The sequence below is a fragment of the Corapipo altera genome, unplaced genomic scaffold, assembly GCF_003945725.1.
Source record: "Corapipo altera isolate COAL_440 unplaced genomic scaffold, ASM394572v1 52, whole genome shotgun sequence".
Classification (NCBI taxonomy): domain Eukaryota; kingdom Metazoa; phylum Chordata; class Aves; order Passeriformes; family Pipridae; genus Corapipo; species Corapipo altera.
In genome coordinates this window covers 1,618,254-1,635,971 of record NW_020884930.1, presented here as the reverse complement: position 1 = coordinate 1,635,971, position 17,718 = coordinate 1,618,254, and the positions used below count along the sequence as shown (strand labels likewise).

Genomic DNA, 17,718 nt, shown 5'->3' with positions numbered 1-17,718 from the left:
AAACCCTATAATACTTAGAAAATGAAAAGGAAATTTTCAGCATGAAGTTTAATATAATCCTAGTTTGATGCATCTCCAAATTTTAACAACAGTATGAACAAGCTGAACTTGGCTCCCTCCTACATATGCCTGGATATAGGTTTTTCCCCCTAAACTTTCCCTAAAAAGTTTCTGCCAAAACTGTCTCATTCCATGTCTTCCCCCAAATTATCATAGATAAAGAGAGATGTTTAACTCTTGCAAACATCACTTAAAAAAAATCTAGTAGAGAAAATGTGAAATGGAGAATACCCTAAAGTGGTTTAAAGGTATGACAAATATTGTCACAAGTTGCCAAAGGAAAGTGTGTCCATTTTGCACACAGGATATATGAGAAACTGATCTGTGTACCTGTTGTCACCAGTTTGGGACAGGAATGCCAAGCTAATATTGGCCCATCTGAAGCCTAGGTGGGAAAAAGTATCAGCATTCTTGGCTAAGCATCCTTGTTTCGGATATTTGCTGTGATTTCTTTCACACTGCTTCTTCTCGTGACTGCACATTTTATCTTTTATAATGTTACTGCATAATAACTGTATCTAATTACTGAATGTGCCTAATACTAACATGACTTGTTTAGGTATTTAATATTCTCTAAAATAAAGAATTAGGGAAACATCTCTTAGTCCTATGCATGAAGGATATTCTCATACTTTTGACAGATACTGACAAACTGTGTTCAGCCCAGTAGCTAAATTTAAGAATAGGGCAACTAGAAAATTTTTCAATACTAGCATGTCAGGGCAATGAAATGAAGCTGAAGATGGAGACAGAGAACTGATTCAAATTAGATTTCATTTGACTTGGTCAGTGCAAGACCAGAAGAGAGAACCACTAAAGGCACAGGAAGTTTACATGTAAAAACTCACCAAGTGTGACTTCTTGGTAACCAGGTTTCCTTACCAACTTTTTCAATGCAGAATTTCTGAGGACCATTACTTCCTAGAAAAAGAAGATTTTAAAAGTGTAATCTGTTCCTTTTAAGTAGCACACTTGATATATACATGACATAAGACACAACTCAGATACACCAGACAGAGCTCATTGGGTGCTACTCATCGTTACATGAGCATGAACATGCTTCTCATACAAATGAGCCATTTCCAAATAGTTTATAAATATATTCATGGGATTTCTGACATAAAAAGCCCTTCTAGATCCAAGGTGATAAACCTGAAGTTCCTGTTATGTGTACAATTGCAGGATGGTTCATTTGCAAAGGAAACAGTTACAGTATAACAACAGTTTTGGTCCCCTTTTACTTACCCATAAGTTCAGCAAATCCACCCAGTGGTAATCTGCAAGTGCCAGTGACAAACTGCAGAAGCCTCATGCGAACCTCGTTGTCTGTTTCTTTTACAAACTAGGCACAGAAATTCAAATTACTTAATAAAAATCTTTAGCTGGAGAAAAACAAAAACCCCACAAGGTGGTTGAAAAAGTATAGTTCCATTTAAAAATACACTGCCTTGGCAATAGTTTGCATTTCTTGATTTTAGCAAAATTGGTTGGAGAGAGAAGACAGTAATTTCAGATTTTATGCAGTGTCAACAGTGTTGACCATTAAAATGTGAAGCCTGGGAACAGCAAAAAAAAAGGAGACTCCTTATCTATTTTATATTACACTAAAATATAAATTATGCCAATGTTTTATATGTAGGCTACTGCCATTTTGATTAAACACAGCACTAGCCTAACCATAGGCTCTGGGTATTTCAAGACTGAAATATTCCATGCGTATGGAAGTCTCAGAGAAAACCTATCCATAACAGCTGCATCACTTTGTACAGGAATTCACAGGGAAGGGGAGAAGAAGAAGAGAGGGGGCATTGATACACCTAGAATTTTGACTCAGAAAAACTTGCATGTAAATGTTGATACCATATCCAAATTACTTAAGCTTCTGGTTAAGATCCTTTCAGTATCAAGAATCTTAAAGAGAGATATCAGATTTTACAATATAAACAAGCTAGGAAGTAATTGATTTGCATCATTTTCCTATAGCAACTTAGTCAAAAGCATCTCTAAAATGGTGATTTATCACAAGATAGAAACTGCCTGGCTCTGACTTCTCTGTAGAAAACTTCATAGAAACTGTGAACCTGAACAGCATTTTGGAGTGTTTTTCCTTAGCCAACTTCATTAAAATTAATTATATTAGTCAGCACTAGACCAAAATAGTAATTATGACAATAATCATAAATAATATGCAGCATTTTAGATCATAAAATCATAGAATGGTTTTAGTTGGAAGGGATCTTAAAGGTCATCCAGTTCCAACTCCCCTGCCATAAGCAGCAAACCTTCCACTAGACCAGGTTGCTCAGAGCTCCGTTCAGCCTGGCCTTGAACACCTGCAGGAATGGGGCATCCACAGCTTCTCTGGACAACCTGTCCCAGTGCCTCACCAGGCTCACAGCAAAGGAATTCCTAATCTAAACCTACCCTCTTTAAGTTTGAATCCATTGCCCCTTGTAAAAAGTCCCTTTCTGTCCTTCTTGTAGGCTCCCTTCACATACTGGAAGGTGAAGATGTACAGGTCAACTACACATAGGAACATTTAGAAGGAAGATCACTGCTAAGAATATAAAAAACTCATTGTATTATCAGTAAGGACAAGATACAGAAAAAATATCCATGACCCAGCATCTAAATGTAATGTATGTATCTATCTGCCATTTCTCACCCTAAAGTATGCTCCCTAAAGACCAGTAATCCTCCTTTCCTTCTCTGAAAAGAAAAAAGAAAGGAAGCACTAAGAACCCTCGTTTGGATGGCATCTCTCCTCTCCATGTCATTTGTGTTACAGAACAAAACAAAGAAGTCAGAAATTTTACTGATCAACACACCTGCCAGAACCATATGATCTGCTTGCTATTCCTTGTATAATGACGATAAACAGTGTTCCTCTGCCAGTCTGCTAAATCAACTTCTTGCATACCACAGAGCATAACCTAGAAAAGAGAATGATTACTTCACATTAAACACATAAATTAAAAGTATTTTCTATCTTGTATGAAATATGGTAACAAAAATGGAAGTTCTTGCTAAGAAAAAAGGACTTGTAATTTTTTCATTTTACTCCACAGTTAGGTTTTTCTTTATCCTAAATTTACAGAACTCCTCCAAATTTGTTTATGTATTTAAGTGGTCTGAAAGACTGAATACCAGAAACTTGGTATCTTCCAACTAATAATTCATTAATAAAAGTTATTACCTTCCCCAAAAAAGTAATTTTTATATTGAAGAGGATATTTCTCCTCTCATTAAAACTTTGCCTCATATTCCAAGATGATGGTGATTACATTGCTGCTACTGCTACTACTAGTAAAGATAAAACACACTGCAAAAGTATTCATTACAAGAGACAAGGAAAACTGAAAGTTCTAAAGGCAAAGCCTCTTATAAAACTGAACGCTGAATAAGACTGATCAAAGTCCTTTCTCAGAAAAAGCCTCCCATTTAACTTGGGAAGCTTTCAGAAAACTGCTGATTATATACAGGGAACCTTGGCAGGTCTCACAGAAATAAATAAGCATAGCAGTACAGACCCTTTTGTCCCTGCTCCAAATCACAACCCCAAGAGTGAACACAGGCCAGGTTGATTGCTAAGTAAACACGGTGCATGCAAGTAATTCCTGTTATGTAGCCATATTCCTTATGGCTACATCCTGAGGATCTGCAAATTTCAGTTTCAAACCTTGTTGGTTCCTCCATTTTTCTTTCCTTAAACGAAAGAACCCTAGAACCTATCCTAGATTCTGTATGTGACACTAAGCGATCATTATACACCAGAATCAAGTTCTGTGTCATCTGTTACACACTGATTCTACCCATCTACCACAGAGGAAAAGGTTTTCTGTGACTAACAGATCTATCAGTGATCTCACAAAACATTGATTCAATAGTAATGGCTTTTCATCATGATTTAATCCCAATGCTCCTATTAAGTTCTCCATGTTCCAGAATCCACCAAATGCAGCATGCACAGAGAGAGAGTTAAGCTGACCTATCATTTTTGTCAATCCATACGTATTACCTTTGCAAAAGGTAAAAGTGTTGAACAGAAAACCTCACCTCCAGTTCCTTTTCATCAAAATAGTGTAGCCACTGTAGAGGAACTACTTCATTAAAACCATCAAGAAAAGCTTTGGTTTGTTCTCTAACTCCCCGAGAAAATCGCCACTCTGCCATTAGCCTGGGATGGAACAAAATCAAAGGTGAATTAAACATCAATCAGCATTCAAGGTGAAGTTCAAACATGATTGTGTGTGTGTTCCCACGAGGTAACACTCCCTCAAATTTTACTTCTTACACTGTATGATTCCATTAACTATAAAGAACCTAACATACTAATGTTATCACAAATCTCCAAACTCGGATAACAATGAAAGTAGCAAGATGTACTTAGATTACTGTTCCAGTTTAGAAAAAAAAAATAAATTATTAACCTTTCATTAATTCAGCAGCCTTTTCATTAAAATAATGCTACTTGAGCATTATGACTTTGTTATGAAAAAAATTTGATTTAGCTTAAAAAACGCATAATCCTAGTATTTCAATGGTAGAAAAGAAAAATTTCCATGGATTTTCAAGTATTCTCTTACAAAAAACACCATGTAAGCAGAGAATAGTAAGAAATACTGTTTCTTGTAATACTTAAAACTATCATTGCCCAATACTTCTAGCATAAGACTACTTCCAGCTTCAACAAACAGAAGTAATTTTCTGTTCTGAGCTCATTGACACTAAGATTTGGAGGAAGAGGTAATGTGTTCAAAGTTTCAACTAAAATGATCAAGCCACTTCTGAATAATAATAATTTAAAAAAAATTTAAAAATAAGACAAGAAATATATTTTTATATATATACAAACTATTTCTCTGACAAACTAAAGACTGCTAATTTAAGTGGAAACTTTATGAGCAGCACTGGACATACACTGATTCACAAAAAAGGATCCGTGTACATCTTCTTTTCAGATCACTGAATAGATGGATCAGAAACACATGTTCCAAAAAAGAAAGACAGTGATAAAATTAGGAAATACACCATTCTGAATTTCGGTTGCCACACTGACAGCAAAGTTCTGAACGATTTTAGAATCTTCTGTCAAATACATGTCTTTCCCTCCACCTGGATTTGTCGCCTGCAGTTACCGAAAATAGGCTTGCTCATTTTCAGTTTGACCTGTTCTCTTATTGTACATCTAACAGCATGACAGGTCATCTTCTCTCCACATGGCCTCTTTTTGTACTAACAGATCATGTGTATGGAGATAGCAACATGTACCAAAATACTGTTTCAATAACAGTCACAAGAATTACATAGTAACATGGGAAGGAAAAACACAAAACCAAAAGCAACATTGTGTCAAAAAAGACAAGCGACAGCAGAAACACAGAACACTTTTTCAGCATCTACATCTTCCTACCCAATATATTCTTCTTTGTTCTCCTCAGTTACCAAGATATTTGAACCTCCTGATTTCAGCTCATGAGAGGTTACTTTTCCTAAGAGCTCCATATCGACACAAAAGTACATTTCCAAGTTACACTCTTCGATGTTATTATCCCTGGATAAAAAAAAAAAAAAAAAAAATATTGCAATACATTTTATATAAAAGAAAAAATCCATAAAATATCACACACACAAAAAATAAACTACAAACCTTATCCAAATTAGGGAGTTGTAAAATTCAGTATCAATAGATTCTAGATCCTTAATAGTAAGTTTTTTGCTCAGCATTCGTTTGTAGAAAGGCAGAGAAAAACCAGTGTCAATAAATTTCCCATGAAACAATGCCTGTTGAACAGAAAAAGTCTGTTTAGCTTCTATTGAACTTTTATTGAAGTGTTTCTGGACTTGAAGTCTTTTTTTCCTTTCTCCTTCAAATAACACAAAGCACCAAATAGCAGTAGCAGTTTGGTATTTAAAAAGTACAAAACATTACATTAAACGGGAAGCAAAAAAAATATTTGACAAAATTTATCCAAGCATATGTTATTACAATTTAGAAATTCTTTGATTAAAAAAAACCCTTCTCATAAAAGGATTTCATCCTTTCTTCACTTTATGATGTGAATAAGCATAATTGCCAAGTGTTATTTAATCCTACCTGATCATAATATTTGATTCTACTTGGTACTACTGCCATTTTTTACTACATACATACATCCAGCAAAATCATCCTTTACAGAATGCTACTGCAGCTTGTAAGAAAGAGCTCTGGGAACCACATTTTTTATAGGTGAGTAACAGAACTGAGAAATTAGGTTCTCCATGAAACTGAAAAAAAAACAACCCAAAACATGGTCACACTTGTCTCATCACACATGCACATAGGTATAAATTAATTTCTACTACTGAAGCACAGCACTACACACACACACACACACACATACACAGTGTTAACCTCTACACTGATTCAGTGCATCTGAGAGCTAATGGAGCACAGCTATCATCCTAAACATAGGCCATGGATTGCATTCATTGTTCCTCTTTCCTCACAGCTGAAATTCTATGAGCAGAAGAGCCAATTAACAGCCCATTTCCTCTAGGCTCCATCTTTTTTCCTGATCTTATTTCCCCCCTAAGGCTTAGGCTACCATGCATTTTCTTCTGCTTTAGGAGAGCTTAAAGAGGCTCTCTTGGAGGTCTTTATTTATGTGTTTATTTATCTATTTATTTATTTTAAACTAGTCTCTATGTCTTACAGTAGAGTGAGCTGATAGAAACTGAAAAATTCAATGTGAAGTGCAGCATCTAGGCATATGATTTTCTCATTTTTGCAAAGGTAAGCTCATTTAATGTGTATGATAACAGCATCATCTCATTTAATGTGTATGATAACAGCAAAATATAAAAGGTGCCTCAGCCAAACTTCATTTAACAGGTTTTTGTTACAGAGTTAGATGTGTATTCTTTGTGTTTAATCCTGTTTCAGTTAAAAACCTCTGTGGTGACTTCAATACGTAAAACTAAAAGAAGTTACAACTATTTTTGAACTGTGAGAAGGTCAGAAACTGTAACTGCACCTAAAAAGCCTATCTAGACTCTTTAAAATGACTCCCAGTTACATTATTACCTGAGCTATTTTAAGCCACTGGAGGGTATCCCAGGAAGCACTGCAGAAAGTACCATCTAGTATAAACCATGACTACACTCACACCTTGAAACAGACCACATTAGGCACCATTCCACAGCTCTCTCTCTTGTCCAGCTGAGAGAATTTAAAATGCAAGCACATAAATACTTCAGGAAATAAAAGGTTGTCTTTTAATTCCACTAATTAGTTTAATTAAATTCTCTACTATGATTTGTATTGTTATGAATTAGTTTTCCTAAAGTTAACATTTCAAGTATGGATTTATCTTACACACAAGATCAAAAATCACCAACTAAAAGAAACAAAATCTGGCTCTAGCACCTAACTGGTTATATCACATATTCCCACTAAATGGCATTCTAACTTGCTGAGGGTTCTAAAAGTAAGAAAAAAGTTGGTAGCCGATTGAAAGCGTTAACCTAAAGAGATAAATTGTCATGACAGCACAGAAATGGTGAAATCAGCCATAAAATTCTTGGAATCAGAGGTGTTACTGTCAAAACTAAATAAATATCTCAGAAAGCGTCTATAAGAAAAGCAAAACCAAGAAACAGCCCAAACCTAAATTATTATAAGTCTGATAATATTTTTTCATTTATGTTACACTTGGCTTGTATTTATTCTAATTTCATACAAAAAGCCTGAACATCAAAAGACAACATTCTCTTCAATATGAAAATGTACTTTTATCTATTCTTTTTGGTTTCACTATTTCACCATGTTCAGGGATGTTACTGAGGACTACCTGTAGACATGATGATTATGTGGAAAGATGACTGTATCACTACATGGAAAGAAAGAAATGTGACAGAACAGGAGTCACTATAGAAAACCAACACAGTGACACCAGAAGAAGTGACACAACATGTCTCTCCAACTTCTAGTTTACAAGACTAGATGGCAGAGAACCAGCTCCCTAACAGCTTCTGTTCTCCTCAGTATTTGACTTTTGTTTCCAAGCATATACATTTAAAAAAGGCTCAGTGTACTCTGCATTCTAATTTTTTCAAATACAGTAAGGTATACCAAGTCTAACTGAGGAGCCTTTTTCACAAAATACTTGTCACATTTTTCAGAGCATCGGTATTCAGACACTCAATCAAACAGTGGTTTGCGTGAAGCACACACATCCAATTGATGAAAATAAAATATTATATTGAATGTCATATTAACTTTCATCACTCTCCCAGGAGACATAAATGCATAAGAGACTTAACTCTCAGGGAATATTTTGGCTCAATAACCTTATATGCTTTTAATCTTCCATTTCTGAGAGATTAATATAACCTTTAATAACTGTAAAAACAAATACTATTCAGGAATAAATGTATAGCTACAGCAAATATAAAACCTTAAAAATCTAACCTACCATGGCAATAAAGCGCCCAATGAAACAGAAATATGAAAGATGGTCAGGATTGATTGTTGATGCTGGATTTATCTGCAGGCAATAGTTGCTCTTGCCAGCATACTCAAATAGGCAGTACATAGGGTTCAGTACTTCATGGGAAAGCAAGAAAAACCATTCTCTAAGGAAAAAAAAACATGTATACACATAAAAACCATCAAATACAGATGTTTATCATCATTCCCCTTAGGTAACTAGCAAAATGGTCAAAATATATGCAAACTTTGAAAAATAATATAAACAGTGTTGTATTAGAATCACAGAATAATATGTGGTATTATATACTTCTTAAATATAAAAAATTCATTATCAAGAACAATAATGTTAGAAAGTCATGGGTTTCAAAGTTTAGAAATGATAGTTAAGGCTGTCACCTTGAACACACCCTCACAGCACGGGTTTTAGATGCCTATTAGTAACACTTTTTCTTACAGTCCTTGCCTCAACCAGTACACAGCATTTATCCTCCTCACGCCTGCTTTACTGTCTACAACTCAAATCTTTATTCAAAAAATCACAGATTATTCCAAGCTTATTATAAACAATTTAGATCAAACAAAACAAACCAAATAAGCCCAAACCTCACTACACCTTATTTGCTTTCCCAATCTGACACTGAGTTACTGTGGTTTAACAAATTACCATGCATTAGTTAAGCCTGCAGAACACAACAGTGTGAAAATGTCTTTGTTGAGATTAAATGAATACATGTTATTCACCGCTTTAATAGTTTCCGGCTCAGCTAATCTGAAATAATACCAGAATCTGGTATTTAGTGTTCTGATAGGTGATTTTTATATTTGTTGCTTTATAATATTTATATGTAATCAGAGATCTCAGAAGCAGTCATATAGTCTCAGGAACTTCTGTATCAGGCACTAAGTGTTCAGTACTAAACAGCTAGGCTTAGGGAAAACCTATAAAAAAAGCTAGAAGTCTATCCTATAATAAGTGCAGGGACTGAATTCCATTCTAACTACCTTTCAGCTGTCACATTTGAGAGGCATCTTTTCTACCCCTGTATTTACTTGAGATTAGGGAATAGAAATGAGATTCGCTGGCATGTTTCTCCTAACAGTTCTATGAAACTCAAGTCATGGATCATGATTCGCTATGATACATTTCCAACTCAAAGGCTAAGAAGAAAGAGTAAACAGAGAAAGGCAGCCAGGATATGATAACCCTAACAGGGTTCTGTGTATCTTTCAATAAGTATGAGAATGTTGTACAGCATTCTGTGCAAGTTTTATACTAAGACAATTATATTAACTCTATATAAAAGTATAAAATTTAATAGGCATTTAAATTAGAACAAAGTCAGATAACAAGGGAGGAATTAAATAAATCAGTCATCAACAAAAAGTTTGGAGAAGCAAAGAATTTTTCACATCAACAGCTAAAACTTGCCACAAGACACAGTGTCAGATTGGTCCTGCTAAATGCAAGGTAAAGTCTGGAGGGAGCACCAAGTTTAGCCTGCTGCAAGAGAGCTGATAAATCGGGGCATCAGCTTTTTATATTTGTATTAATGCAGTAGTAGTCAGTACATGAACATTTACTCAGTGTCATTTAAAAATTCTCAGCTCAAGTCACAATGAGATCCTTGCTGCTTCTCAGTATCACATAAAAAATCTTAGGCAAGACTTAACTAACTATGAAACTATGCTACTTATGTATTTATTATTTATCTATTTATTCTGCTACTTTCTGTGACTAACACACTTTGGTTAAATTATTTTAACATCACTTCTTTGGAATACTTGGTTTCTATGGAACAGATTACCTGAACTCGCCCGGTTCCCATCCTACGCCTAGGGACATCACAGTAGGGACACCAACCAAACAAAACCTATGTAAAGCAAAAATTCAATTCCTCCCTGCAGTCACTTCCCAAAAGCCTATCAGATACTGTAATTCAGAAGCATAACACCTCACATATCCAAAGAAGCTAAACCTTCAGAGGCAAGCTTCCTTATTTATAAATATTATATATTTTCACTGAATTTCATTTTAACACAGTAAGCTACATAAAACCACAACAAAACCAAACCAGAACACCTTTACATTAAAAAATCCCAATCTAACAGGAAAAATTCTATAATCTATAACCACTTCCAATTCCCTGGATCTACAGTAGTACTGAAATTTTCATCCTAAAAGTATCATTTCAGTCTGAAAGTAACTGGCTGCAGTAGGGTGTGGTTGTATTCTACATGGACAAGAGATGAAACATACTTTGCCTATGGTTTTCTTGTTATCAGATTTTTCCCTCTGAGTTCCACTTCAGATCTTAGAAAAGCCAGCAGTTCAACTGGTTTCCATTCCTGTGGAGCCTACATTGTCTGTCTGCTCTTACTTCATGCCTGCAGTACTCTCCTATTGTTTATACCCTTCCTACTCATAACAGCTCCAATCTGGTGTCCGCTTATTTTTTTCCAAATAAGTAGAACATTTTTCCACAGTCCCCACTTCTAGGAAAATGGAACTTTCTGATAGAAAGTTTCTGAAATAACTCGGTCCAGAGCAATTAACTGGCATTAAAAAATTCCAATTTTTACATCAATCTTTGACAAAGAACTTAACAACTGACACCACAGTTTTAGCAATGCAAGGTTATAACCCATAACAATAGACAGTGCTGCCAGTTCCACCTTCTTCATACATTTAGGGGAACTAAAAAGGTACCCAGGGTCAGACTGCAAGAGAAATCAAGGTTAGAGTGCTATTAAAAAAAATAAAAATTATTTTAAACAAATTTCTTTTACCTTGCCAAGCCACCATAATCCAATCCTTCTTCTCCTCTGAATATAACATATAGTCTTCTCCTCAAATCATAGGGTTTTAATGCCATAATCTATTAAAAAAAAAACCCACAAAAATAATTAATAAGTTAAAAAGTATGAATTGTCACTACACCACTCATTCAGATTTAATTTTATTTTGATACAGAAATGCTACATATGACAAATGTTACACAGGTTTGACAAGTAATTAGACCATCTCATGGAAAACGCAATCAATGAACTACACACAAAAATACCAAACTGGACTTAAAATCCTTTAACAACAGACTGCTAGCAAGTGGGAGAGAATATCTGGAAAGTATTGCTATATGGTGTCCTGTTCTTACACTCTTCCTAAGGCAGTCATTATTAAAGGAAAATAGGCAAAAAGGCACCTCATCTGATATATATGATTTTTGGTTTTAGGCAAATCACTTAAAGAAGTAATTTAATCCAGAATAAGTGTAATACACTTTCATTAATATATGCTCTTTACTTATAGAGAATCCCTCCCAGAAGGTTTTGATGTGGGGACAGCAGCAAGAATTTTCATTGCTACAGAGAAAGGAGGAATATCTTACATTGGCTGCAGACTGTAAGAGATTAAGAACTGTAAGCTTCAATTACACAGATTTAACCTTTGAAAGACAAAGCAGAACACCAGTTCTAACTGGAGAAAGCAACATATTGTAATGTATCTAGCCACACACAGGAATCAGAAAAGCAAATCTGATGTGGTTGATACAGTAGGCAATGTGGTTCAGCTACGGAACTCATTATCACAGGAGGCTGTAGATGCAAAAAGTTCACAAGAGGAACAAGCTCACTGAAGAGAAGTCCCTTGAGAATTATTAAAATACTCAGAAACCACATCAAACTTGAGAGGCATTTCAATTGTAAACAGTGGGAAGCTGAAAGATCATTTGGTAAAAATATTATATACAATACTTCTGTTCTTACAGTCCTACCTAAGAATTTCTCACTAGCTAATACCAGAGGAAGATTACTATGCCTAAAGGACCATTAGTCTGAACTGGCTATGGGCATTTTTGTCTTGATAAACAAACACAGTAATTTTTGCAGGCTTACTTGCTGGAAGGAATCCTCAAACAAAGTCTGTCTGGATACATTGATTTTCACATGACTTGGCAGCGCATTGGACTGCAATCATAAGGCAATAACATTAAAAGGCAGTATATACACGAGTTTTCATGTAGTTTCAATAAATAAATAATTACTAAATCAGTACCTGACACAAGTAACGGAAATGAGCAAGTTTCCACCTAAAGCTACGCTCGTAAGCAATCTGTGGCCCTTTATTTCTGCAAGGAAATATATTTGAGATACATTAACCACACAGACATCAAACAGTACTTTCAATGCTAAACAACAGTATGTAGATATCAAAAATACACAAAAATTTTTATTGCAATATGCAATCAGAAACAAAATGCAGCTGATGGTTTGGTATGCCAGTCTTCCTTTCCACCACCCCTTCCCCTTTTTGTTTTTTTTTGGTTTAAGATGCAAGTCAATTTACTAAATTGAGAAAGTTAGAGCTCAAGAGCATATCAAATCCCTATTAAACTTGTAAAAATTACAAGTCACCTAAAGGAGAGACACCATCTTCAATGAGAGAAAGACAACTAAGTTAGGCTTCATAAATTCAGCTGCTTGTGGAACTATGTGGAACTTTCTAGTGCAACACTATAGGCTCTTTGAATGAAAGGTCATTCAGAAGCCCTACCCTACACAAAAGACATAAAGACAGCCACTATAGGTTGGGTCAATACTTCTAACTGAACTATTTTAAAGTTTTTTAGGCAAACTTTTTGAGAAGTATTCAGAACTACTTTGTTTAGACATTATCGTTGCTAGAATGTGTATAATTATAAGCAACACTCATAATGATCATTTGTTGTTTCTTTAAAAAGTGTAACTGTTACTTCCATTAGTTCAATATTCAAGCTTACCTCACTTCCCCTCCCTATTTATAAAATTATTATAATCTTGGTATTTGAAAAGTGTATAAAAACTATTGAACATCAGAGCAGTACAGCAAAGGGGGTCAAATAAATTGACAATTAAAGCTTAAAAGAAGATTAAATTTATATAACAAGAATTTGTTCATAATTTTGTGTGTAATTCCAGCTAAAACTGTAGATTGTTTTATAGTATGAGAAAACTTCACTATTAAACTATAACAAGGTAAAAACATTCAAAAATATATTTAGTTTCTCACTTACACAGAAGATTTCCCAGTACGAGGATCATTGAATGTGGTCGTTCTTGTATTATGATCAACAAAGTATCTGACACCTTCTCTGGTATATCTGATTTCCCAGCCCTCTGGAAGAGGGTCCTCATTTTGTAAACTGCAGAAGAAATTTCAGACAGTGTGGTTTCTCCCATATCAGGATAAAAAAGAATTAAGCATGATCTTTTTTATATACACACCTACCCTTGGGTTCGAGGGTCTTCCCACTGTGTTGTCTTTGTGTTATGATTTACAAAATACACCCTATCATTTGAATCCACTCTCCTTTCTAAGGGAGAAAAAAAAAAGAAAAGAAAAAAAGCCAGTATAGAACAACTGCATTCCAAATTTCTGTAACTGTCACTTCCTGCAATCAACAGCTAATTAACTTACCCCAACCTGGTGGTAAAGGCCCAAGTGGATCATTTTCTGCTGACAACATCGAAGCCTATTTAAAAACAAGAGGACTTTCTGTTAGGCCAAATATTATTCCTACTTTTTTTCTTAATGTGTTTTAAAATTATTGCTAGCTCTGTAAACTATTCATTCTGGAAAAACAATCATGTAATTTTTAATCTGGTTTTGCAAAGAAACATAGATTATATGATAACAAGATATGATTTGCACACTTGCCTCCATTGTTTCCAACCCAATGTATCCCTTTCCCTTCCTACAGCAAACTTGAGAGGTAAGGTCTCACAAAGAGGTACAGTTCATCGAAGGTTTATGGAAACATGTATCAGCAGATAAGCACAATGCTGTTGCTTAAGAACACGTTTTACCATAATAAACATTTGCAAGCACAGAGAATACTGCCAACATAAGGGGTTTTGCTTCCTCAATACACGATGACTTCTCTGGATGTTTGGCTATTTTCAGACTTTATCATTTTTTGAAAATGCAGCTGCATTTGTTAAAATATGCTGATGGGTAAAATTACACCAACATATGGTAAGGTTAAAAGGAAAAAAAAAAAAAAAAAAAAAAAAAACGGATTAGGTTATTATGTAAAACCACACTAAGCTCATAATATACTGTAACCTTGTAGAAGTCTCCCAGTAGCTCCCAAAAATACAAAGCATAGGGAAAAAAAACCAAAAGGCAGAAATCCCACAGACTGTAGGATCCATGCTCTGATTTATAACTAAAAGCATCCACCCCTAAAATTTTGTAAACACAAAATTTTTTCATGTGTATGTGCAGAATGGAATTTTAATACATGGGAACCAAAGAGTATCTTAGGAACACCTTGCTACTAATACCGCTTTATAGCATTTGCAGTACAAACAGTCAAATCCACTTAGGGGTTTACAACAGCAAATTCAGGCAAAACAAATCTATGATATTTTTCCTGTGAAAGAGAAACAGAGCAAGAATCAGAAGGAAATGCATTAGTTACACTCAAAATCAAGCTGCGTATTTGTTCCAACCACCAGCTACTACATGTGAACAGAGAATTATCATTATCTCAGCAGCAAATGCAGTTAGCCTTTTCTGCTTTTGAGACTACACAATCACAATGACCCTCTAACTTCCCTGTGGTGAATATAAAAAAAGAATAGTGCACAAAAGCAAAATGCTGTCTGCCAAATAACTGAACAGTGGTACAATTTAGAGATTTCCAACCTTCTTAATAGGCCCAAGGATTTGTGTGTGGCTGCTGGCCACACACAACAGTAGGCATGGGATGAGGCAGATTCAATACTGAAAGGACTACAATAAATTAATCCAGGTAAAAATGAAAGTAACTAAAATAACTACAGCCTATCTACTCTCCTTCCTTTACATAGTTTAGCTTTGACCACTCAAGGTGATTGAAACATTCTCTTACTCACTGAAAATATTCATCTACTTTTTCCCAAAAAATAAAATACAATCTCAATCATAAACTGCTAGATAGGCAGAGTCTTGGTATGTCATCAGAGGATGAAAAGTTAGCTAGAGTCTGACCCGAACTATTCTAGAAGAAAAGTATACAGAAATGCTAAAGTAAAAAACTTACACTTTTTTCAATATAATTTCATTTTTTTTCCCCCTAACAAACTGTGAGTTCTATTTATGCAACTGATATAATACTTAGAAAACAGAATTCTAAAGAGATGCAAACAGTCACATTATCTTTTCTCTTCCTTCAAGTATATTCTGCCTCACAAACAAATCCTCATTTAATGATTCTAAGGTCAGATGGAACATTTTAAGAAATGAGTCTGTGGTTTTCAGTGAGTTATCATTTAATGAAGGAAGAAACATAATTTATTTTTAAAAATGTATTGTTCCCTGAAAGAATAAATCCAGCTCAAAAAAACCCACACTGGCATCAGGAAAAGCGGGAGTTTTCTCTTTATGCAACTGATCAAAGGAGTACACAAGTACAAAAAGTTGGTCAGGAAGAGTTCTTGGCTGGATGTGTTTCAGCGGTGATTCTCGGATTTGCATTGAAAGTTACCAATGTGTATAAGTACCTGAAGGAGGGTGCAAAAAGGATGGAGCCAGGCTTTTTTCACTGGTGCACAGTGGCAAGACCAGAAGCAATGGGCACACATAGAAACACAGAAGTTCCCTCTGAACATCAGGAACCACTTTTTACTGTGAGGGTGACAGCACTGGCAAAGGTTTCCAGAGAGGTTGTGGAGTCTCTATCCTTGGAGATATTTACAAGACATCTGGACACAGTCCTGGACAGCTGGCTGTAGGTGGCCTTGTCTGAGTAGGGACATTGGACCAAATAGCATTCAGAGGTCCCTTCCAGCCTTGATCATTCTATCTTTCTCTAATTACATAAAACAAATTGACTTTGATGCAGAGCTCCAGGAGTTAATTAGTGGTGATGCATGTTTCCGCTATTGCTAGTGACAAGATACAATGTCCAATTAGATAATGAGAGGCTGAGAATTCTTCAGTGTAAGAATTCTGCAGCATCCTTTACTTCAGAGGTGTATGTGAATAAAATCCATCAAATTCAAAGTTAGATCTGCAAATGCATAGAGTCCTATTCCAATGAAACTGTTTTAGACTTGTACTTCAATGGTTTCTTCTTTAAAACACTCCAGCTTTACTACATATCACTTACAAAGTCTCTTGGACTGGATCATTTTTTAAGAGGCCAAGCACAATTCTTAAAGTGCACTGTTTAGAGTGACAGTGACATGCAGGCACCATCATTCTTAACTCTGAAAAAACAACTATCCTATTTATCCAGTCACAGATGGGAAAATCTGGCTCAAGAAATATCCTCTTTGAAGCTACTCATATTTTCTTCAGGCAGAAGTGAGCAACTATTTGAGAGAAATGGAAAACCATGTAGGAAATTCCAGAGCTGAATCAGGTGCATAAGCTTCAGAAGTAAGCTCAAAGTAAAAGAATTGCCACTTGTATTAATGAATGACTCCTAATCATTAAAAAAGTTTTGAAGGCCATTTAATGTTCAAAATGTCCATAACTCAGCCTTTATGTTCCTTTTCAGTTTAAGGGACTGCTTTATTTTTACCTCTTATTACTGTAATGAAAAATCTTAAGTAAAATGCAGTACACAAAGCTCCATTAGGGAACAGACTCAGAAGGGAGTATTTTCTGCCCTTGCAGACGATTTCCGTTAGCATCTTTCAAAAGAATCCGAATCTGAATTACTGATGCTGAACGTCTCATAACACATCTGGTTGAATAGTTACAAAATCACTTTTTCTAAAGTTAAAGAACAAAACGTATACCTATACCTCTCTACTAATTTCTAAATTTTATGTAAAAGTTACCGAGTAGAGGTATCGTTGGTTGAATTGTTGCATAGCTCCCTGCAGTTGATTCCGTTGAGATTGCCACTGCTCAAAGTTCCTGACTGATTCCATTGTTGGTCGCTGCCACGTTGTCGTTCTGGTGTTGTGGTCCACATAGTAAACTCTCCCACGATCATCAACTCTTCTTTCCCAGCTTTCAGGAAACGCAAATGTTAACAGCTAAATTTTTCAGTAATGCTACTAGCTGATATTCTTTTTATGCTTAAATTCCTAGGCAGTGCTTGAATGAACTACTGGAGTCACAGGCATGATTTAAATTTCTAAAGGACACAAAAGTACTCCCCAACTTAATTGGTAGAAGAACAACTACACAGAGCACATACTTCAAGCAG

General features: G+C 35.3%; 2 protein-coding genes across 5 annotated transcripts in view; both read right to left on the bottom strand.

Moving 5' to 3' along the window:
• The window catches only part of CPNE3 (copine 3), a 47,469-nt gene extending 46,542 nt beyond the window's left edge, over positions 1-927 (bottom strand). The window contains exon 1 of the mRNA XM_027659118.1: positions 909-927. The gene's annotated coding sequence lies outside the window, so the exon portion shown is untranslated. The remainder of the gene's footprint in view (positions 1-908) is intronic.
• The window catches only part of WWP1 (WW domain containing E3 ubiquitin protein ligase 1), a 59,068-nt gene that overhangs the window by 2,499 nt on the left and 38,851 nt on the right, over positions 1-17,718 (bottom strand). For all 4 annotated transcript variants that reach the window (XM_027659113.1, XM_027659114.1, XM_027659112.1 and 1 more), the window contains 14 exons: positions 17,345-17,519; positions 13,989-14,043; positions 13,800-13,884; positions 13,585-13,713; positions 12,588-12,660; positions 12,428-12,499; positions 11,321-11,409; positions 8,517-8,676; positions 5,711-5,844; positions 5,474-5,614; positions 4,117-4,237; positions 2,889-2,993; positions 1,306-1,402; positions 909-981 (listed from right to left, as the gene is read on the bottom strand). In XM_027659113.1, the coding sequence (XP_027514914.1) occupies positions 909-981; positions 1,306-1,402; positions 2,889-2,993; positions 4,117-4,237; positions 5,474-5,614; positions 5,711-5,844; positions 8,517-8,676; positions 11,321-11,409; positions 12,428-12,499; positions 12,588-12,660; positions 13,585-13,713; positions 13,800-13,884; positions 13,989-14,043; positions 17,345-17,519 (1,509 nt within the window). The remainder of the gene's footprint in view (positions 1-908; positions 982-1,305; positions 1,403-2,888; positions 2,994-4,116; positions 4,238-5,473; positions 5,615-5,710; positions 5,845-8,516; positions 8,677-11,320; positions 11,410-12,427; positions 12,500-12,587; positions 12,661-13,584; positions 13,714-13,799; positions 13,885-13,988; positions 14,044-17,344; positions 17,520-17,718) is intronic.